This window comes from Cydia pomonella, chromosome 14 (genome assembly GCF_033807575.1).
Source record: "Cydia pomonella isolate Wapato2018A chromosome 14, ilCydPomo1, whole genome shotgun sequence".
Taxonomy (NCBI): domain Eukaryota; kingdom Metazoa; phylum Arthropoda; class Insecta; order Lepidoptera; family Tortricidae; genus Cydia; species Cydia pomonella.
Window position 1 is genome coordinate 19,346,528 of NC_084716.1, and position 25,149 is coordinate 19,371,676.

The 25,149-nt window shown below is 39.2% G+C and overlaps 1 protein-coding gene, 1 long non-coding RNA gene and 1 pseudogene across 2 annotated transcripts in view; 1 reads left to right on the top strand and 2 right to left on the bottom strand.

Annotated features, from left to right (window-relative positions):
- Positions 1-1,887, bottom strand: part of LOC133525119 (WD repeat domain phosphoinositide-interacting protein 4-like) — a 36,968-nt gene extending 35,081 nt beyond the window's left edge. Inside the window, exon 1 of the mRNA XM_061861375.1 lies at positions 1,503-1,887. Within this exon, the coding sequence (XP_061717359.1) occupies positions 1,503-1,557 (55 nt within the window). The 5' untranslated portion in view covers positions 1,558-1,887. The remainder of the gene's footprint in view (positions 1-1,502) is intronic.
- On the top strand, positions 1,888-14,597 carry LOC133525117 (uncharacterized; annotated as a pseudogene).
- Positions 14,598-19,178: 4,581 nt separating this feature from the next.
- Positions 19,179-20,179, bottom strand: LOC133525120 (uncharacterized). The gene is made up of 2 exons (XR_009800517.1): positions 19,986-20,179; positions 19,179-19,419 (listed from the first exon to the last, which is right to left on the bottom strand). It is a non-coding gene; the product is annotated as an uncharacterized LOC133525120 (long non-coding RNA).
- Between the last annotated feature and the right edge of the window lie 4,970 nt (positions 20,180-25,149).

A 25,149-nucleotide genomic window follows, 5' to 3' on the forward strand; every position in this document is an offset into this window, starting at 1 on the left:
TAACTTTTGACCTTCTTTTTGCATTTTTTCCTAACCAGAACCAATAGTGTAATTAGGCACAGAAGGCTTGACCTCACTACTGTGACTATTTTTTGCGCTTTAAAGGGTTAATGTAGGAAATTATGAAATGAGAGTGACGGCAAAGCCAACCGCCACTAATTCAGTATGCGTTTGTTAATCCAGCACTCGTCAATCCTGCACACCCAGTAATCTGGCAGTTTGCATCCTAGATGGCCTGCTCTATAATCCGGCATACACAGCCGACGCCTACAGAGCTGGAGGTGTGTGTGTGTAGTGTTCTTTACAGAGCTGTAGTGTTCTTTAATAGTGCAATGTGTTTGTTTTCGTGCTTTTATTTGCCTTACAAATCCACTAATCTATCCAGTTCCATCAATCCGGCAAAGGGGGAAAAAATCAGGTGCCAGATTACTGTGAGTTTACTTTATTATAATTTACTTTCTGTAGAGCAAGAGCTGGGTGTTTATTTTTTATTTTATTGTGTTTAAAATTTTGGGTCCAGTCCCCGCGAAGTGTACGGGCGGCTGGATCCGTAAGGTCTGTGGGATGTTTTATATCTCTAATGAATTAATAGGGTTGTTTGCAACTACTAATTTAAAATATCTTTTGGCACACGTCACGTGACCAAACTCGAAACGTCTTTGAAGATACTGATGACGTCACAACTCTCGGATTAACACTGTTGACAGTTAGGCGATGTAGGCTGGGTGTATTGGGGATGGGGTGGCAGGTCACCCAAACTGCCCAGGACCGGAGTCAGTGGAGGAATATGATTCAAGCCCTACACCCCAGCAGAAGGTAACAGGATGAAAAGAAGAGATGAATTGTTGTTGTTGTTACAATTAATGGCATCTGGGTAGGGTATTCCAAATCCGTTGTTGGTGTCCAAACCCTTTAATCAAATATCCTTTAATATTTCGCTTCATAATTCTAATCCAAGACAAATAGCAAACCTTTTGAACACATTATTAATAAACACTGTAAGTAGCAACATATGGCAAGTTAAATTATAATAGCAAATTAACAATAGCCTCACAGGATATAAATTTGGAATAAATATGTGTCATAGAACACAATGAAATAAATTAACCTTGATTCATCTAACGCGTTAGAGCGCTCTAACCTCATAAGGAACCTAAACAAAAATACATAATAGTTCCTTGACGTAAGTACGTAAACAAAGATAGTTTACACACAAGTGTGTACGAAGTGTGTAACAAAATTCAAAACAATAGTAGAGCAAGTGAATGCGCGTGGGTGCCACTAAAAATAAAAACACGTGGAGTGTATGTTGATAAAGCATGGCGCAGCGTTTGCAACCAAATACCATCTCAAACTTTAAGATGGAACGTGTGAGACCGCGTTTTAGGAGACACTTAAAACATTCACACACTCATCACGTACCAGCGTACCACCAGAACATAAGAATAACCGCATTAAAGAACAAAGAAGGTGATCGAACTAGGAAGTGTCACTTCACAAACCTTGGTCCTGGTTAAACCCCAGGCTAGTTATCCCGCTGCCGCTCCGCCGCGCCATTGCTCTTTGACAATGAATTTATCATAAACATTGAGTTTTTTTATCAGTGGACATTTTCACACGAATAATTTAATACGCACATTTATTATGTACATGTTCCCTGTGTGTGATACACAGCTGATTTGATGACTGATGACAGAAAAACAACGCGGTGTTGAAAGCGTAAAAAAAGTTAGGCAAAGTTGCCAGTGTAAGAATTAAATTTATCCTTAAAAATAAATATTAAATAGTATGAAGTTCGACTTTCACCACTCATTTAGTGTTAAAAGAAGGCATACTTACATGTCGACATTGATTGTCATTACAAAAAAAATACAAAACTTCAAAAATGTTGTCGTCTTCCCTGTTCGAAGAAATTATCACACAGATAAAGTTTTTGGCCTCAAAAGTCATTCTAAATTATGTAGGGTGCTATTTAGCAAATGTAGTATTAATAAACTTGAAAAAAATTAACTTAATTATCTAAGGTAAGTGTTATTTACAGTGGATTTGACAAGCCGTTTGTTTAGCTGGTTTTGCTTATCACCTAGTATTTTATTGTACCTTGAGATAACTTTAACTATTAACTTGTATGTTATTTTCAGAGAAACGAAAATATAAAATGGATTTCTCAACAACAGTATCAAGCGATTTCCAGTGGCCCTTTCCAAAGCCAATCATAGGAAAGTAAGTACATTGCGCCTACAACTCCTACAAGTTTTCATTAGCAATGATTTTATAATGTCAATGATTACTATACTTTCATAGGCGTTTTTCATATATGTTACATATACCGAAAACATTTCAATCAAATATTTATTCAGCAAATAGACCACAGGACGTTACTTACCTTGTTCCGTATGGCGCGCAGCAGATGCGCCACGTTGTCGCCGCGGTAGGTGCGGCGCGCGCGCAGGTCGGCGGCCACGCGGCCGCACACGCGCGCGCGCCCGTTACTATAGCAATAAGGACGTTACAGAGAATGTTAGCCTCTTTGAATTTCTCTCTTAGGGATACTCGAGCCTGACTCGAGGGCCCAGTCCATAGATGAAACGTACAGCTCGTTTCTGCACCACAAATATTGTCTGACTGCCTGTCGCTTTTCCCCATAACAGAATGTAACTCTTTATAGGAGTTTTAACATAGATTCCTTACGTTTTTCTATCAAAGCTCCTTTTAGTTTCTTTTTTTGTTTGTACTGCAATCACTATTGCCTATAAACGAATGTAAGCGGCGTATGCATATCAAAAGGTGTACAAAGGTTCGCCGTGCCGTTAAAGAGGAAATGGGACGGCCACATCTTTATACAAACGTGGTCCTCATTTTCCTCTCTGGGGTATAACCGCGAAACTCGAAATTCGTCAATTGCGGGAATTTTTCTCTGTCACTCTAATTACGTCTTAGTGAGAGTAAGAGATAAAGATCCCCGCAATTTTCGAATTTAGGTTTTCGCGGTATGCCCCCTGGATATTGACATTATGGAAAATATTTTTGCATAGTTTGATGTCTGTTTGATGTATATTAAGAGTCCTTATTCCTACAGACGAGCGTATTTTGTAAAATGCTTCCTTTTTCATTCAAGATTACGACGTAACTATTAGTATTTATTCAAAAACTGATAACGTACTTAAATAATCGTTTCCTAACTAGGGGCTCCAACAGTTCAAATTTTCATTTTCTCTTTTAAACCTCTTTTTTAATGAGGTTTTTTGGGAGTCTTTTCCAAATTTTGCAGTGAGATGTGGCGTTTCGGTTCTCAATTTTGCTATAAACAAGAATCATTTGGTACATGAATGACTACAATTTGATTCAACATATCTCGTACGAGGGGCTGGAATGATTAACAATCGAAGATACATTTGAAAAAACTGATAAAATACCTTCCGAGTTTTCTTCATTTTTTTGGCGAAAACAGGGTTTTATTATATTTTATTTCCGCAAATTGTACGCATATTTTGCTTTAAAAATAATATTATAGCAAACTGTAACTTTATGTTAACCTATAAAAAAAAAATCGTAACTATGGGACCTACATTGCCGTAAATTTATATTTTTTTAAAACACGTATAAATCACCCAGCAGCGACGCCCCGCTCTCAGTCCGCGCGGAGCGCGCTTAGAGGACGGACCTGTGCTCGATTGTCAGGCATTCGTTGCGATCGTAATCAGCTACAGAGTTCCGAGAAGTGCTATATACTGCGATTAGAAAATCTTAATAAAAGTTCATTTTTTACAGTATGCCTAACAGACTCGCTTATTGATGGATTTTCAGTGTTACTTTTTTTTTAATACTAAGTCGGTGGCAAACAAGGATACGGCCCGCATATGTACGCCTGCAACTCCAGAGGAGTTACATACGCGTTGCCGACCCTAACCCCCTCCCGCCCCTCGTTGAGCTCTGGCAACCTTACTCACCGGCAGGAACACAACACTATGAGTAAGGTCTAGTGTTATTTGGCTGCGATTTTCTGAAAAACGCATTTTCACTTGAAATTACGTTAGGGTTTAATATTATTTTTGACCCGGATGAAGTCCAAGTTCTCATGATGGAGTCAGGAGTTGGTCACCAGAACTCCTAATCTACTTATTATAATCCCATCGTGTTTGGGCTCAAAAGATTTGCCCTGACGAACACCATCGATCTAGATGAGGTCCAGGGTCTCATGATGGAGTCAGGAGTTGGTCACTAGAACTCCTAATCTACTCATTATAATTCCATCGTGTTTGGGCTCAACAGAGTTGCCCTGATGAGCACCTTCAATCTAGATGAGGTCCAGGGTCTCATGATGGAGTCAGGAGCTGGTCACCAGAACTCCTAATCTACTCATCATAACTCCATCGTGTTTGGGTTCAATAGAGTTGCCCTGACGAGCACCATCAATCTAGATGAGGTCCAGGGTCTCATGATGGAGTCAGGAGCTGGTCACCAGAACTCCTAATCTACTCATCATAACTCCATCGTGTTTGGGCTCAATAGATTTGCCCTGATGAACACCATCGATCTAGATGAGGCCCAGGGTCTCATGATGGAGTCAGGAGTTGGTCACCAGAACTCCTAAACTACTCATCATAACCTCATCGTGTTCGGGCTCAATAGATTTGCCCTGACGAGCATCATCAATCTAGATAAAGTCCAGGGTCTCATGATGGAGTCAGGAGTTGGTCACTAGAACTCCTAATCTACTCATTATAATTCCAACGTGTTTGGGCTCAAAAGATTTGCCCTGATGAGCACCATCGATCTAGATGAGGTCCAGGGTCTCATGATGGAGTCAGGAGTTGGTCACCAGAACTCCTACTCTACTCATCATAACTCCATCGTGTTTGGGCTCAATAGAGTTGCTCTGACGAGCACCTTCAATCTAGATGAGGTCCAGGGTCTCATGATGGAGTCAGGAGCTGGTCACCAGAACTCCTAATCTACTCATCATAACTCCATCGTGTTTGGGTTCAATAGAGTTGCCCTGACGAGCACCATCAATCTAGATGAGGTCCAGGGTCTCATGATGGAGTCAGGAGCTGGTTACCAGAACTCCTAATCTACTCATCATAACTCCATCGTGTTTGGGCTCAATAGATTTGCCCTGATGAACACCATCGATCTAGATGAGGCCCAGGGTCTCATGATGGAGTCAGGAGTTGGTCACCAGAACTCCTAAACTACTCATCATAACCTCATCGTGTTTGGGCTCAATAGATTTGCCCTGACGAGCATCATCAATCTAGATAAAGTCCAGGGTCTCATGATGGAGTCAGAGTTGGTCACTAGAACTCCTAATCTACTCATTATAATTCCAACGTGTTTGGGCTCAAAAGATTTGCCCTGACGAGCACCATCGATCTAGATGAGGTCCAGGGTCTCATGATGGAGTCAGGAGTTGGTCACCAGAACTCCTAATCTACTCATCATAACTCCATCGTGTATGGGCTCAATAGAGTTGCCCTGACGAGCACCATCAATCTAGATCAGGTCCAGGGTCTCATGATGGACTCAGGAGTTGATCACCAGAACTCCTAGTCTATTCATCATAAATTCATCGTGTTTGGGCTCAAAAGATTTGCCCTACACGAGTACCATCGATCTAGATTAAGTCGAGGGTCTCATGATGGACTCAGTAGTTGGTCACCAGAACTCCTAATCTATTCATCATAATGGTAATTTGATGGTGCTTGTCGGAGTAAATCTATTGAGCCCAAACACGATGGAGTTATGATAAAGAGATTACGAGTTCTGTTGACCAACTCCTGACTCCATCATGAGACCCTGGACTTCATCTAGATCGATGGTACTCGTCAGGAAAAATCTTTTGAGCCCAAACACGATGGAATTATAATGAGTAGATTAGGAGTTCTAGTGACCAACTCCTGACTCCATCATGAGACCCTGAACATCATCTAGATTGATGGTGCTCGTGAGGGCAAATCTATTGAGCCCAAACACGATGGAGTTATGATGAGTAGATTAGGAATTATGGTGACCAACTCCTGACTCCATCATGAGACCCTGGACTTCATCTAGATCGATGGTACTCGTCAGGGCAAATCTTTTGAGCCCAAACACGATGGAATTATAATGAGTAGATTAGGAGTTCTAGGTGACCAACTCCTGACTCCATCATGAGACCCTGGACTTCATCTAGATCGATGGTACTCGTCAGGGCAAATTTTTTGAGCCCAAACACGATGGAATTATAATGAGTAGATTAGGAGTTCTGGTGACCAACTCCTGACTCCATCATGAGACCCTGGACTTCATGTAGATCGATGGTACTCGTCAGGGCAAATCTTTTGAGCCCAAACACGATGGAGTTATGATGAGTAGATTAGGAATTATGGTGACCAACTCCTGACTCCATCATGAGACCCTGGACTTCATCTAGATCGATGGTACTCGTCAGGGCAAATCTTTTGAGCCCAAACACGATGGAATTATAATGAGTAGATTAGGAGTTCTGGTGACCAACTCCTGACTCCATCATGAGACCCTGGACTTCATTTAGATCGATGGTACTCGTCAGGGCAAATCTATTGAGCTCGAATACGATGGAATTATAATGAGTAGATTAGGAGTTCTAGTGACCTACTCCTGACTCCATCATGAGACCCTGGACTTCATCTAGATTGATGGTGCTCATCAGGGTAAATCTATTGAGCCAAAACTCGATGGAGTTATGATGAGTAGATTAGGAGTTCTGGTGAGTTCTGGTGACCAACTCCTGACTCCGTCATGAGACCCTGGACCTCACCTAGATCGATGGTGTTCGTCAGGGCAAATCTTTTGAGCCCAAGCACGATGGAATTATAATGAGTAGATTAGGAGTTCTGGTGACCAACTCCTGACTCCATCATAAGAACCTGGATGGACTTCATTCGGGTCAAAAATAATAATACAAACCCTAACGTGATTTCAAATAACACTGAAACTCTATAGCACTAATGTGCGCAAAACGATTGGCATCTTGACTACGCAGCATGGGTGCGTAGCCACCATGCCAATCGATACGACAACGAAACACTATCTGTCTCTCTCTCGTACTAATATGCACAAACGATTGGCATCTGGCTGGGCAGCATGGGTGCGTAGCCAACATGCCAAACGTTTACGATACGACAAGGAAACACTATCTGTCTCTCTATCGCACTAATATGCGCAATCGATTGGCTTCTTGGCTAGGTATCATGGGTGCGTAGCCAACATGCCAATCGTTTACGATACGACAACGAAACACTACTCTCTCTCTATCGCACTAATATACGCAAACGATTGGTATTTTGGCTAGGCACTAAGCAAGTGTGTGGCCAACATGCCAATCGTTTACGATACGACAACGAAACACTATCTGTCTCTCTATCGCACTAATATACTTTATTTATACCTGCAGTCATTTAGTAACTTCTTCATTTTCCATTGGTGTGAAAGAGCCCGAATAAAGAGCAAGGGTTATAGTACACTCTGTAGTCTGTACACTTAGTAGTAGTGTACATAAAAAAAACTACTGTGCATATACAATAAAATAAAGAGTGCCCATTTTAGTCATATGATATCATATGACACTAAAATTAATGTTGCTTGAAATTATATTGAAAACTAGCAAGATTATTCTAGTCTGCATTGAAACGTGCGTCGCGTTGCCGGCGCTCGCGTACCGAGCGCCAACGCCATCTATCGAGCGTTATTTCGTGAAATCGGAGAACGCTCCAAGGATTAAGGGCTCTTAAGCATAGCTATAAACGCAGGGGTTTGACTTTTTTAGATTTTTTGCTAATTGTAAAAATTAGGAACGATAAACTAATTTCGTACAAATTTTTAATGACCTTAACTCGTATAATAATTAAAATTCGAAAAAATCAAACTTAGAGGTGTAGCTGTGGTTGATATACAACCAATTAGGTCAAAATATTTGAAATTTTTAATATCCAGAGAGAAAAATATGCACTACGTTTCTATGAAAAGGCAATTTCGCGCGGTCCTCTACTTTTTTTTTTATACTACGTCGGTGGCAAACAAGCATACGGCCCGCCTGATGGTAAGCAGACTCTGTAGCCTATGTACGCCTGCAACTCCAGAGGAATTACATGCGCGTTGCCGACCCTAAACCCGCCCCCCCTCGTTGAGCTCTGGCAACCTTACTCACCGGCAGGAACACAACACTATGAGTAAGGTCTAGTGTTATTTGGCTGCTGTTTTCTGTAAGGTGGAGGTACTTCTCCAGTTGGGCTCTGCTCTAGATCTGGAATGACATCCACTGGCTTTGCCCTACCACACAAAGCGAGATGACGTTCACAATGCCCATACCTCTCTTTTGGACGTAGTTTAAGGACGTACCCGGGTCACTTTCGTCTTAAGTGACAAATGATATTAATAGTTATTTGTGTCCCAAGGGGAAAAGTAGGAATTGTTACCTGAGCCGAAGGCGAGGGTGGCAAACACGCGGATGGAATGTCCTACGTTTCCTCCCGTGGTGCGCATACTATTTTTCTGCTCGACGGAGGCGAAAAGCGGCAACATCGTTTAGCGCAGCGGGAGCAAAGGTGACGCTTTCCGCCCGGAGGGCAGAAAAGATATGTTACTCCTTTCGCCTACAGTAAGTGCCACATGTTTCCAGACCATGTGAACCGCCATCTCCGGACTCAGCGCCGCCGGCGCGACCAGCTCCCGTGGCGCCGTACTGCCACTGCGACGCCCACTCCTACTCACCAAGAGTACAGCAGTACCAGCAACTGCTGGAGAAAGAGAAGAAACTGTGCGAGGACTATGAGCAGCTGCGGAGACAGGTTGGTTTTATTTCATGTCCAATTATTTTTCAAGATAACAACAAAATAAATTAATCTTTGAACGCTTTATGTCATAAACACAAACATTACTCAAACCCCAAGGTCTCGGGCGCAAGGGAGCTAAATGTAAACCTTATTCGAAAGTGTGAAGGTTACTTTGACAGCGTCCGCCATAACACGTATAGATGTCCTTGGCGCTGTGGGCACGACTAGTAACGACGACTTTAGGTGTTCTTGGCGTTCAAAAGGTAAAAAAAACCCCTACGCTATATGCCAATGAAATGCATTGTATACCGAAAATTCCTTAGGTACATCATTTTGTAAAACATGATGTTCTTCAAACTGGTGAATGCATGTCTATTAAACATAGCTAAGAACATCCGCATGAAAACTCGCTTTGACGTTAAAAAAGAAGTTTGGAGAGCTACGATGCCACAGTCAGACATTGGCTTAAAACATATATAATTATATTTATTTAAGCCTTTTACTTCTTTAACAATACATTATACATTACAATCCATTTAAATTATACAATGATATATTATACTCGTATACATATAACACCCCTCTTTTTTAATCGGGGGTTAAAAAAGGCAGGAAGTTCATTATAAAGCCGGTGGGGTATTTTAACTGCTTATCCTCAATCGGATCGTATGCTTGTTTGAACCAACGTATAAATAAATATATACATCCATATGTATAGCAATTTATGTACCTAAGCTATGTAAAAGTAAGCAATAAAGACATTGATTGATTGATTAATTGATTGATTGAACGTGGCATAATTATTGATTATGCCACGTTGGTGCAAACTGCAAACAAGAATTGAGAAAGATTGACAGTTAACGTAGCCCGTGGAATTAGGGATCCACTCGTCGATATATTTAATAACTAAGTACAGTCACGTCTGAAAATATAGATACGAAAAAGGTCGAGGTGCTCAAAAATATCTCAATATGCGCCTGGATAATAGAAGCGCGTTTAGATATTTGTGAGCGCCTTGGCCGCTCAGATATATCTGATGGCGACTGTACCTCATTTTCCCCTCGAGGAAATATCAATCATTTTGAGTTATTTGTAGTAAATGGATTATCAAACGTTATCGCTTTATGATTTAGTTATCATATAAGATACCATAACATACTCGTATCATGCTTTAACTATCACGATGTTTGTACATATGCGTACACGTCCGAAACTTAAACACACCCACACACTTACAGTTAAAGACAAGAAACAAATGTGAGTGTGTAGGTAGATATTGTATTAGGTCCTGTTTCGTTAAAAATAACGATTTTTGTTGCAGATGGTAGACGTTACAAATGACATTTTAGACCATCCTTGCGACGATTTGGACAGCAAAATGACTACAATGTATAAATCCACATTTCAAAAAAGATGTAAGTCCGAATTGTAACACTTCTAGCCACCCCTCACTAGCGTCTCCCAAGCATCGGCGTCTAGTCAACGCTGCTGCTCGACCAATGCCGGATTTAGAGGTCTGGAGGCCTCGGGCAATAAAGGAGTGGAGGCCCCCTGGCCACAAATTTTTTCCAAATAAAATGGTAAATTTACCGAATTCTCTATTGTGGGGGGGGGGGGGGGCTCTTTTGTGGAGGCCCGGGGCAGTAGCCCCGGTTGCCCTCCCCTAAATCCGGCCCTGTGCTCGACGCAACGACGCCATTTTCCATAGCGCTAATTAGACGCCGACGCTCTAAATACGCTAATGTGGTGGCCTTTCAAGTGTATTTATCGGGCCCTACGGGCAATAAGAATGGAACCAGTACAGCGGTGTCACGCACACGAATTCGAGCCAATCGTGCAGTCTGACGCCACAACGCGATTGGTTGATGAGTTCGCATCACACGCGCGATTGGTCGCAACTAGTTGCGTTGGACTGCACGATTGGCTCGAATTGTGTGACACCGCTGAACTAGGACTATTCTTAGTGCCCGTAGGGCTGGTCCTTGGATATATGCCAATGGTATTTATTCATCCTTACTTATCCTATCATGTAAATAAGTAAAACAAGAGCATGTCGGGCCACGCTCAGTGTAGGGTTCCGTAGTTACTCTTCCGTCACAATAAGCTAAACTGGAGCTTAAAGACCTCATACAAGGAATGGATCTATGGGCCACATCTGCTGATCGAGATAGACCATTTAAACTACAGAAGCGAGCATTACGAATCATTGCTAGAAAAACGGCCGACCACTCGGCTAGGGACCTGTTCAGACACTTCAAAATCTTGACGCTGCCCAGTGTATACATACTAACTGCATGCCTATACGTCAGAGCTAATATGCACAACTACTCAGCGTACGGTATTAGAAGCGATAGATGTCGCGCCCGAAATCTACTCGCGCCCCCGCGTCGACGGTTGGCCAAAGCCCGAGCATCTCTCAGCGTCTTCGGGCCCAAAATATATAATTAAATTCCAATTGATATTAGAAATGTAGGCAGTGACACAATTTTCAAAAATAAATTAAAGGTTTTACTTATTAAATTAGCCTGTTACGATATAAACGAACTCGAAATACCTAAGGGATAATTTGTAGTAGGTAAATGTTGTACGCATCCTTCTTTTGTAATTTAAATTAATTAATTGATGATATTTTGACATTTTGTTATTAGTTCTAAATCAATTTATAACATTATTCTACGATTATTTACCTGACATTTAGTAAACAACTGACATTTTGAAATTGTAATTTAATTATAGCTATACCGCACATTTAAGTCTATCTTAAATTAAGAATATGGTATTTTATTTGACGTGTAAAAATCTGTATTTTTTTACCAATAAAAAATCTGAATCTGAATCTGAATCTTAAAGTATAGTAAATTAACTTAACCAAGGGATGAAACGGTACCTTTCACGCGAGTTAAACAAATAGGCAAATTTGCATAATCAGTACCTAATTAGGTAAAGTACCTAAGTCTTTTTACTATGAAGGGGGAACTTTTTGCAATAACTCAAAAACAGCTAAACTGATCATGTCCGCTATAGTTTTCATTTAATGTCTTTCTTAAGTTCTACTTCCACGATTTTTTTCATAATTTTTGGACCTATGGTTCAAAAGTTAGAGGGGACACAATTTTTTTCTTTCGGAGCGATTATCTCCGAATATATTCACTTTATCAAAAAATGTTTGTTTAGTTTGAAAGACCTTTCCAACGATACCCCACACTGTAGGGTTGAAGCAAAAAAAAATTCACCCCAACTTTACGTGTAGGGGAGGTACCCTCAAAAAATAAAATTTTTAGATCTTATTGTACGACTTTGTCGGCTTTATTGAATTATATATCCATGCCGAATTTCAGCTAACTAGCACTAACCACCACGGAGCAAAGCCTCGGACAGACAGACAGACAGACAGACAGACGGACATGGCGAAACTATAAGGGTTCCTAGTTGACTACGGCACCTAAAAAACACTTCTCGAAGACATTATCACACTTTTCTCTGGAATTACACAATAATCATCATTTAAAATAGACTATATATAGACTAAACTTAAAGAAACTCACAGAGTATTGAAATCGACCAAATAATCACAGAAAAATAACATTTGTAAGATATAAATAAAATATAAATATTATAGGACATTATTACACAAATTGACTAAGTCCCCAGTAAGCTCAATAAGGCTTGTGTTGAGGGTACTTAGACAACGATATATATATATATATATTTATAAATACTTAAATACATAGAAAGCAGCCATGACTCAGGAACAAATATCCATGCTCATCACACGAATAATAAATGCCCTTACCAGGATTTGAACCCGGGACTATCAGCTTCGTAGGCAGGGTCACTACCCACTAGGCCAAACCGGTCGTCAAAGATATTCTTCAATAATCGCAGTAACGAACGGATCATCTGATATTACGATATTTAGATACCTACGGCCCGATTCGAAGAATGATTAAGACACGTTTAAGATCTTGGAAAGATCTTTAAAAGATCGATAGCTAAACGTCATGTCAAAATTGATGTTTATTTCGATTCCGCTGTGATCCCAATAAGATCTATCTACGATATTTCTAACGTCAAAGTGACATTGGCTGCCCGAATCGAGCTGCTTCTACGTCAATTCTGTCAATTATACGACATACAAATGATACAAACTATGGAAGGTAAGGAGGTAAGGAATGAAATCTCCGTGTACCAAAAAGTGCCATCAAAATACCTTAAATAGGTGGCGCTACAATACCTAGAATACTTAAAAAAAAAACAAATCATAGACAGCGCACTTCACTCCGTCAATAACGCCTAGGTTCTTAGCTACTCTAGCACTACTCTGGAGAGATTTGGAACTATTATTTATAGCTGACAGCTGCACATTTGCAACAGTTCTACCATAAGAGATTTCACTACTTTTAATTCCACACTCCATAATACAAACGATATCTTAATGAGAACTTATCTAAACTAGAACTTATCGTTATCGTATTTCATTCCACGAATACGCATTGTTAGAACGCCACGTTTGTTTACATGATAGAATACGTACGGATGAATACACTGTAAGTAATGCAGGTAATTGATATTAAATAGTAGATTATTAACCAAGGGATGAAAGGCACCCATTTCTGTCGAGGTCGATTAATGAAACGCTGCTAAATATAAACTTTAGTATTATTTCTTGGGGGGGACTTTCAATAAACAATTTAGGTAAAAATCGCTATTTATGGAATGGACAGTTAATTATCAGAATGGAAACTGTACAAAAAATCCATTTAAAACCAAAATTTTAATTGCTTGTAGTAAAAAAAAAGAAAAAAAATCCTACTTAGAAAGTAATGTGCTTTACACCAGAAACGTATTTTTTTCTGCACATTTTTTAGAACAAAAAAGTCCAACCTTTAGAGCATGCGAAATGAAAAATAGATTTAGTTCCCAATCCCAACACAGCTACTGTCTCAGCTTGAACAACTCTTCAGGATTGGTGTTAAAGGTGAAACAGTTCTTAACCGTATTTTAAGACCTGTAACTATTTATTTTTATTTTTTTATACTACGTCGGTGGCAAACAAGCATACGGCCTGCCTGATGGTAAGCAGTATCCGTAGCCTATGTACGCCTGCAACTCCAGAGGAGTTACATGCGCGTTGCCGACCCTAACCCCCTCCCACCCTCGTTGAGCTCTGGCAACCTTACTCACCGCAGGAACTCAACACTATGAGTAGGGTCTAGTGTTATTTGGTTGCGATTTTCTGTAAGGTGGAGGTACTTCCCCAGTTAGGCTCTGCTCTAGATCTGGAATAACATCCGCTGTGCTGTGCCCTACCACACAGAGCGAGATGAGATTCACAATGCCCATACCTCTCTTGTGGACGTAGTTTAAGGACATACCCGGGTCCAATAACCCTTTTTGTGCAAATAATAATCTGAATCTGTTTTATTACAGCATTCCCAATAACCGACTACAGAGCAATAATGGCTGCTTCCCAATCACCCGCCCCGATCCCCATGGAGAGTAACCGCCTCGGAGTCCTAAGCTGCTACAAGGATCCAACACACTTCTCAGAACCCCCGCCTATCGTCCGACCAACCATCGAACCACCAAGAGAAGTCCACACAGGAGTTTCACCCGTCCTTCCAGATGTACAACGCGGACTTCCCAGGGAGGACAGAGTACCAGGATACTTATAGCGCTTCTGCTAAGGCTTGCTGGAGATCAATGCAGAGATATAAAGAGCCTATGCCATCGACCAGGAGAAGGGCGGATGATTCATGCGTGTAGTTTGTGTAAAAGCAATAAATGTAATGGAAGACAGGACGGTGCTTTTTCTTTTGCAATGAGAGTTTAACCATTTTTAGGGTTCCGTACCTCAAAAGGAAATAACACCTTTGGACACCCAGGTACTTGTGGAAGGTACGTTTCATCTTCAATAATATATTTTTAATGATCTCTTAGCCAAGTTTGTAGTGACCCTGCATACAAAGGAGAAGGTCCCAGGTTCAAATCCCGGTAAGTTTATTTGTGTGTTATAAGTGTATCACGAATTTATTCATGAGACAGATAGAAATGATAGAATACTCTTTATTGGCAAAAGTAAACATACAGCTTAAAGAAAACAATTGATTAATGATATAGGCAGACAACAGGCGGTATTGTCTCTAAAAAGCGATCTCTTCCAAACAACCTTTGGGTAGCGGAAACAAAATAAGTTAATCAAAAAGAGTAGGTGTTGCAAAAACGTTATGAAGCCTACTTTCATACACACAAATCTGAGTTATGATTGTTATCTACTCGTATGTATGTATAAGTATTTATCTATATAAGTATCGTCGTATTTGTAAATTTTCGGGTAGTTATAAAATTTGTTGGTTAACCAACTGTGACTGAACGACCTGACTTTAACCTACATTATGTGATCATATAATGTTTTCTTCTATCCTCAACTGGCTTAAGGAGTCATTTGAGGGTAGATTTTGTTTACTTTTATTCAAATACCCAAAGATACAGAGTATAAGGTCGACCTAGGTCGTTTATTATTTGTTGTTATAGCGGCAACAGAATACATCATCTGTGAAAATTTCAACTATCTAGCTATCACGGTTCATGAGATACAGCCTGGTGACAGACGGACAGCGGAGTCTTAGTAATAGGGTCCCGTTTTACCCTTTGGGTACGGAACCCTAAAACACGGGTTGACGTGGATAAGATCCACACTAGCGTCTCCCGAGCGTTGACGTCTAGCCAACTCTATGGCTGCTGCTCGATGCAAACTTGGCGCAACTGCGCAGCGACGCCATTTTCCATAGCGCCGACTAGATGCCAACGCTCAAAAGACGCTAGGATGGCCCTCGAGTTTCACGCGGCGCGCTGTATCTTTTGTTGCTGCAAATCTATAACACACTTTATAACACATTCGGCTTTATAACACATTCGGTGCGGCAGCGGTAAACCCAAACTTACTGCCAGTGCTTTACAAGTCATATACTTCCCGTATAGAGAAAGCCAGATTTGCGGCACGACCTACATTTTCCCGTACCATGTCCTGACTTTGTAGGTCCCTATAGACCTGGAATATAATCAATTTGAAATCAAAATCATTCTGGTCAATACACTACATCCTTGTGTATATACAGCTGCCGTCGCCCGCGGATCTGTATAAAATTCCAAAAGATATAGGCATTTTTCAAAACCCTTAGTTTTACGGGAATATACTTCCCTTGCCGCGCAGGCCGTATATAACACTAGTGATGGGATACTAAAGAATCGATAACGACTTTTGTAATCGACAAAATATTTAGTATCGTCATCGTGTCTGTACGTCATCAAAATAAATAATATTCATTTTCATATAATTATAAACATCCTCACTGTTAGATTAAGTAATTTTCAATATAGATCTCATAGTCTTAAATTATCGCATTAATACAATGTCGTATCGACGCGGAAACGTGAACAATGCGCAGCACTATGACCAATCTGAGGGCTATGTACCCGCATTTCAATGCGGTACGGGGTGATGGGGTACGGACAAATAGTGCCCGTGCCGCACCATAAAAAAAAAATACCTTTCAGTGCGTTACGCAAAACTGCTTCCCGTACATTTTTTCTTTTGAAATGGAATATACTTGAAGTGAGAATATCGGGAGTACAGTCATCTTTGTCTTACTCACACGGGAACATAAAAAAACCACCGCCGCACCGGGGTAGGGATTGCAAACCGGCTTGATTTTCAATCCGGCCGGATCCGGCCGGATTTTGGCCATGATCCGGCCGGATCCGGCCGGACCGGATCCGGATTGGTATAGGGATATTAAAGTTAATTAAGTGACATATTTTTCTAGTTTTTTGCGTAATACGTATTCCTAAATCTATAATTTGAAGTTAATAAATAACTTCTTAAAAATAAAATAGAACTTAGTAGTAAAAAGTGTTACAATGTCAATATCACTTTAAAAACAAAATATGAAATCGGTTTTTATTATATTTAACCATTCACAAGTACTCAAATTTTCGATTATATTTATGAATTTGAGTAGTTTACAAAGCCTGATGATGGGATTTGGGGTGGGAAATGGAAGTCCTTGAAAGGACAAGTTATCGTAACTGTTCTTTGATTGAATTCTTTGTAACGTTGACATCCATTCTAGTAACAAAAGAAGATATATATTTTGCTCTTATTTTTATGTGCGTGAAAGTAGTAGAATGTATGATTTAAAAAAATGTTGTTTAGGGATATAAGGGCAAATTATAGGGAACGAAATACGACACAGCGATCTCGTGCAAAAATAATAGAGTGTAGGATTAAAACCATCGCGGAAAGAGACTCCCTAAGAAAAGTTACATGGATCAGGTAAAGAATTGGCTAGACGTAGAGTAGCACGTACGTACGAAGATGTAGGAAATTGCATAAAATTGGATGAAATTGTGAAGACAAAAGATTCCTTCTTAAATTTGAATAGAAAAGAATCTAGATGTACTAAAGATTATCGATATACATATATATGATGAGCTCAACTCAAGTCGGTTGAGTACCGGCGACTTAATCCTGTTCATATTGTTTAGTTTTAATCTTCTATCACAACATTATGACATAACATTAACCTTCTCTCTAGCATAAATTACAAAGGCTTCCATGGCATCTCCATCCTTTAATTATTCCTTCTATTACAGTATTTATGTAATCGTCATATCATGCCACCAAAATGAAAGAAGAAGAAATTCTCTCCTGTTCCCAGTTATCGTCATAATAAATATATTTTTATCTCACTATAGTTTTGGTCAAGCAAATCTTGTCAGTAGAAAAACGCGGCAAATTTGAAAAATCGCGGGCTAGCAACACTGTGTTCGAATAATTCCAAAATCGCGTGTAATCTGTGTTTTATCTGTAGAATGTGGATCGTCCATCTTGTTTGTTTACATTCCGAATCGGTGCTAATTCAAGAGAAATTTCTGCTCCCAGCATTAAAATAAATATCAATATATTAAATAATATTGTGCATGACCATAAGCAAAGTCAAGATGCCTACAATGTAAGTAAAATCATGCTCGTTGATCTTAACCATTAGAAAATTTTGAGGTTATGATAATTACTGCAAGATCCCGGAGAATTTTTAAGATAATGTGCAGTTTTTTCTGTTTCAGGGTTAAAAGGCTTAAATAAAGATAAAACGTATGCCTAAATATATCCAATAAGACCACGAATTGTGCCCTCGAAACCGCAACTGATTCGATTGTTCCCAATATCAACAGACGAAGTCCTCAAATATTTTCAAAGGTAACTTTTTTAAACAATCTTAAGACGTTTAAGAACCTTGATTATACCTACTTTCTTTCGCAACATCTACCTAATACTTCCATATGTTTGTTGCAGGATTAAAACTCGCCCAATATAAGGCGTTCGTAAAAGTTTCTCTTCATACAAAACTTACCTACGGCGGTTTACGTACATACGTGTACAACGCAAACAAGACGAAAAATAAACTTGTTAATTAAAAAAACTAAAAAAATTGGGACAATAGTTTAGATTATTATTGTAAAAGTTGTCCGTTTGTTAATCATCACGAAAATATATTATTTAGGCTGATTTGTTTCATGCACTCAGCTATTGCACATGTATACCTATGGAAAATCCTAGTTTATACTTTCTGAAGTCGGTATGTACCTATTTAAAGAAGTTTTAAGTCGCTTTACCTGTTTGTTCAATAAATTAAAATAATTTATTCAGTGTGCATAATTTTAGAAAAATATTTTAACATTTAAATCATACCTTCTTTTATCCAGAAACAATATAACTCCATATTACTCACATGAGTGGAAGTTGTTAAGTTTCCATTGTCAAGGTATCTTTTATTAATATTTTGAGTACCTGAAATTGTGTCAGTTCCTGACAAGTCTTGAATAGACTAATGTGAAAGTTAATAAAATTTCTTAACAGCATTCTCCTGATATCTAAATGACTTTTTTAAATATCTACATATAAAATATGATCTAGCCGATACATGTAAATATCTAACATTTTAGCCTGTATAAAAACAGTAGTGTGAGCAAAACCTTACCAAGCTAGCATGTAAGAGTGGTCTCAGAGATATTGGAATATCTCTGTACTATAAATTAGGCAAATTGCTTTAGACTAAGTTTTATGTGTAACTACTACTATAAGAATACATTTTGAAACTTGGAATGGAAACTTTAAACTTGAAATTACAAATTTTCAAACAGATCTGTTTTATGCTTAAGATGCAATAAGTGACTAGGTACAAAGTATTCTGATGCTTGGTTGGAGTGGACCAGTAACATTGGTAACTTAATGATATTTTTTCAATGAATGGCCTGAATTAAGTGTAAGTAAGCTAAAGTGACCCGTATCTTAATTGCCTTGAAATTAAATGAACACCAAAATATCTGCAGTTGTGTTTTATTTATTTTTAATCTGTATATTTATATAAGTATATTGTAAAACCATTTCAAAATTACACTGGTATGTGAATGTGACATTGTTCAAGAGAAATACACTAATTTACAATTAACAAGTGGCATAATTATTTTCTTTGGGCTTCTTCAGTTTCTGAACTGATGTTAAAAACAGCTTTCTACCGTGGTGCTCATGTTCTCTTTGCTCCCTATTTGTCTTCTAAGTTTGCTAAAACAGAATAAAACCATATCAAAATGATGTAAATAGTCCAGATATTTGATATTTAATAAGCCCTGCAATTGTGACAAGAATAGTTACAGTGATACCCTACCAGGGCTACCGCTGCCAGTGATGGCTCAGGGGTTACTTACCTAGGTTTTAATATTTACCTAATAAAACAATGGATTGTTTTATTCTAGTTAAATTCAGTAGTATAGGTACCTACTAACAGCTCGTTTGGTAAAAAGTACTCAAGTGCAAATGCCTTAACCTTTACATTTATTTAGCTATGACATCTTCATGTTTAAGTTGAATATATATGTAGCAGATCTGCTCCTAAGCATACCAAAGGTTAAGAATGCGAGCGCTCGCCTTTTGCGTCCACCTTTTACTAAGCATACAAACCTTTATTTTAATTCAATCTATTGATATATTTTTCGATTGTACCTACCTAAATATGTCTAATTAGCTTTTGAAGGTTGCATAAAGGAGCATTTGTATTGCATTTTATCGTGATATATCTTTAATATTGAATTCCAACCGAGAAATCTGATAATATATTAAAATCCAGCTACCTGCGGAAGCAATGATTTGATTCAAACATTATTTTCTCCAGCATAGTCCGTTTGCAAATAGGTATTTTTTGATCTCGTTTATCATATTGATTGACATCGTTTTTACTCCAGTTTAAATTGTCCCTCTCATAATAATAACAATTCCCAAATGCTGCAATAAACCGCGAGCGGCAATTTTAGTTGACGTACGAAGAGCGCGCTCAGCGGAAAAAAATGTTTCGGTTCGATGTACATTGCTGCTTGTCTTAGCGCAATACTTGCTCTGTGAGTGTTGCCATACTTCAGTTTGCTTTACATTGCTACTGACAGACTTTGCTTGACAGACTATCTATTTAAACTTCTTCACTAGTTTTTTGTTCTATCCAACTTTATATCTCTCATCCGTCGCCTTTTCCTCACCTAAAACGCACAGTGCGTGCTGTATTTAGGCGTCTTTTTTATTTTACCGGATCCGGTCCGGATCCGTTGATTTTTACCGGATCCGGTAGCTCCTGAAAAGTGCCGGATCCGGCCGGATTACCGGATCCGCCGGACCGGATTGCAATCCCTAACCGGGGGTAAGACAAGCGCAGATAGCTGCCGCACCGGCGGAAAGTCAAATACGGCCAAAAGCGTGCCATAACGCAGCGAATGTGTTATAATAATAATTTTCTTGGCAAAAATTTCATTTATGGTACAAGCTTTTATCGCTGACTGTACTTTTCTTTCCACAGGCAACTAATACTCATCGAGCAAATTCTAAAAACCCCCAAACACAATTAGGTTGCGTTGTTTTATCACAGAGTTCCTATGTCCACCTCTTGTCTCCATCATCAGATCAGCTCGATGGTACCATAATATTGCATTGTCACCCGACTTACATATGTATGCAAATTTTCAGCTCAATCGGAAACCAGGAAGTGGATCAAATTTAACTTGCAAGATTTGATTACAAATTATCTATCTAGTTATCTTCTATCTATTTTTCAATTTGTTCACTCTATATTATTTTATGTCTTTTTCCTTCTTGTCTGTCACCTTTCGTGATTTTTCTCACTTGATGGTCTCATCGGAAGATCAGCGCTGGAAGCCACCAGCAACATGCTGAGATAAGGCCATTTCGTGGCACTTTATACTTCCTTTGTTTTTGTTATATTATGTAATTTAATGTGTCTTGTTTGTGTTTACGAATAAAAATTATTCTATTCTATTCTAAACAGACAACGGTCAGGTGAAAGTAAAATAAAAAAATAAAAGCTTGTAATAAAGTGTTGACATATTGTTAAAAGTAATAAAACAGCAGCTCAACAGAGATGCTGGTGGTAATCCATGAGAACACAGAGCCAGCCGGAGCCAAGTTGTGTACCGGCGCGTGCGGTGAGGAATACGTCTGGTTGGAGCCGGCAGGCGACCGCACTTATTGCTGCAGTCTCCACGACTTCAAGACTGCATTGGGCGTTGCTATCGACTTTAATGATAGCTAATTGGGTGGGCAACGGCCGAAGATTTGCATAGATTGCGCAAGCTTCCTACCCTACGCTAGCGCGGAATAAACAAGTTCGTAAAGTGGCTCCGCAAATGAAATTAATTCATACGTTTAAAACTACTATTTGAGTCCATTTTTGTGCTGAAAGTGTGGATTTTTATCATCACTATTGGACTGTTATGGTGTGAACAATGGAAACTCAGATTTTAACATGTAATCAACGAGATAATGTCGTCCGTGCAACAAAATAAAATCGTGTAGAAGAACGTCGTAAGTCCGCGCAATCTCATGGCGTTTACGCCCTTCCTGTGGACAACTATTCTATGCGCTGGACTGTTATCGAGTGTCAGCTGATTAAACGATATCCGCTTGTTTACATCGAGTACAGTGAAGTAAAAGGAAATAACTACGGCTAGAAATTAAATGTGCAGATTCACTTGTTACCGCTGGTTAACTCGGCCCAATTAACTTTTCGTGTGTTAAAGTCCGTAATGCTGTTACGTGAAGGTGTATTGTTGCTTGACTTATAACTGTGACATTGTGGTTTCGACTTGCCAAGAACTCGTTTAAAGACAGTAGCATAATAAGTAAGTACTTATTTGTTTTTACTACGTAGCCGTCACTAAACTACAAAAAATGCTTTCTGACGCACGCAAATCTTGGGGATGTTGTGACAATGAGGGCGTAGAAGATACTCGGTCCGTTGACTGTATCAAATGCTCGCTGTCATATCACATAACTTGCGTGTGGACCCCGGGCTTTGAGCCGGAATCTGCAACCATAAATGAGTGGACGTGCCCAGCATGCATTTCTAACGTACCCAAAGTCGTAAGACATGACTCGACTCCTGTTCGAAACGTCACTATCATTAGAGGAAACAAGAGGCAGGCCCTGAACTCCCCCCCCGAACCTGCCGCGGCTGTTACAGCTGATGATGTACGTACCAGAGTCCAAGGCCTATTACAGCAAGAACTGAAGAACGCAGTAAAGGAAATTAACTGCACGTTGCGAAAAACTATTGCGGACCAATTGGAACCAATAAAAACAGAAATAATGGAAATGAAAAATTCTATGGATTTTATGAGTTCCAGGTTCGATGAAATGGAAGTTGAATTAGGTGACACCAAGAAAAAGATGATCGAAATTCAAAAAGAACGAGAATCTTTCCAAACCCGCATCGCCTGCCTGGAAAACGAGCTAAAAGACGTCCAGTTGAGCTCGCGCACGTCCATGGTGGAAATAAGAAACGTGCCCAACAAAATAAATGAATCCACAGCGGAGCTCGCACAGGTGGTGACCAAGATTGGCACAGCACTAGATATTGCTATCCAGCCTGCACAAATTCGTGACGTGTACCGTCTCCCTGCAAAACCTGGCAGCAATAAAACCATCATTGCGGACTTTAACTCGGTGCAAACAAAAGAAAGCCTGCTTAGAGCAGTCCGCGTGTACAATAATGGCAAATCAGCTGATGACAAACTCAATGCTAAACTATTGGACGAAAATGGTGATCCTGCGCCCATCTACGTCAGTGATTACCTCCCACCTAGCAAGCGAAGACTGTATCTGAAGGCCCGACATTTTAAAAAGACGCACGAGTACGAGTTCTGCTGGACCAGCAACGGCAACATATTCCTACGCAAAAACAAAGAATCTAAATACATTCAAATTTACTCTGAACAATGTTTAAGCAACTTGCATTCTGAGTAGTTCCGGTAAAGACACCACCATTTATCTGCACGCATAAACTTTTAAACTTTTAATTTAATTACGTATTACTCATCCCTGTTGGTTTTTTCTGTTTTGTAAAAATAATCGCTAAACCTTTTTGATAGACTTAGTTCCCACTTGTACCAACGTTGTGCTTTTTATTATTATTATTTTTTTTGTACTTAACTCTTCTTGTTGTGTTATATACTGTTGTGTACTTCTTGTTATGTTATGTAATATATGAAAAACGTTTGTCATTTTCTTGCTGGCAACCGCTTTGTATATATTTTTTAGTTAATTAGATTATTCACATTGCTAGTTAATTAATTGAAGTGATAAGCCACAAATAATTAATAAAACATTCACATCAACACTTTTTCACATATACTCAAAATACATCCTCAAGTGCTCCATTTAAATAAAATAAGAATAAAACACATTAATAATCACATTTATATACAAACATGACAGATATCGACACTACCGCAACCGAAATAGACGCGTTTAATATCTCGAGCTCCTATATTTGCAAACCTGACTCTTGTCTCCACTACGTTATGCAGATTCGAAAGCCGCTCAATATAATTCATATGAATATTCGAAGCATTCATAAAAATATTGATGAATTCAAGTTTTGCTAAAATTATTAAAAATTAACTATGACGTGATAGTTTTCTCAGAATGCTGGCTAAGTAAGTATTCACTTAATTCCACACATCAATGGATACTCTTCTGTGCATACTAAGAACAATGCAAACCAGAATGATGGTGTGGTCATATACACAAAAGACTATTTACAGTGTAAAATCTATGAACCCTCGTTCGTGGACGCGAATTGTCTTGTCTGCATAATTAACAACAATATGGCTATAATAGCGCTATATCGATCTCCATCCATTAAATGCTTAGATAACTTTTTAAATAGTCTAAGCAATGTATTATCATCCCTTTCGTCTTACAAGAAAATAACGATAATTGGCGACATTAACATAGATATAAAACTCAGCAATACAGATAACCGCTCTTCCGAATATCTTAATTTTATGGCCATGCATGGTCTGCTACCTTCTCATTTATACCCGACTAGATATGAAAACTGCTTGGATCATGTATTCCTTAGATCGGATACACCAGCCACAACAATAGTTGTCGAATCTTTCATAACTGACCACACTCCCGTCATGCTCACTATAGAAACAAATGCTCTAAGGCCCAAAGCCAATGATACATGCACTCGAATTGATCATAATGCAATTCGTCTGGAGATTGACGCGACTGACTTCTCATCTGTTTTAGCAGCAACTGACGCCAATACCGCGACTAACTTACTTCTTGCTATCCTTGGTGCGATTATTAAAAGGCACACAAAAATTATCAAAATTCCCAAAAAGAAAAGAAACATTAAGCCATGGATCACTCCCGGTCTGCTACGCTGCATCAGAAATAGAGACCATCTACATCAAAAAGCTAAAAAGTCACCAGACAATTTAACTCTAAAAGTTACCTACACCAGATATCGGAATTTTTGCAATAAACTACTTAGAAAACTAAAACTAGAGTATGAACGTAATGAGTTCAGTAAGTGTAAAAATAATCCCAAAGCAACCTGGAACGTCATAAAAACTATTACCCATTCAAAACGCCCCTTCTCATCTCACAAAGACATACTCCATTCATCAGGCACACCTTGGGACACAATAAACTCCATGAATAAGTTTTTCGCTAGTATTGGAGCAACCTTGGCCACTAAAATTAGATCTGGTACTCCCCCGTCAACTATTACGCATCGACCAACCGTGTCACAATGTAACTCCCTGGTTGTGCTTGAGGTCAGCGAAAGAACAATCGAAAACATAATTAAAAAACTGCGTAGTGACTGTGCCACCGGTTGGGATGGTGTTTCAGCATTAATGTTAAAAAACTCGCTTTCTTCGCTTATCCCAGCGATCACCCATATCTGTAACACCTCGATTCGAACCGGGACTTTTC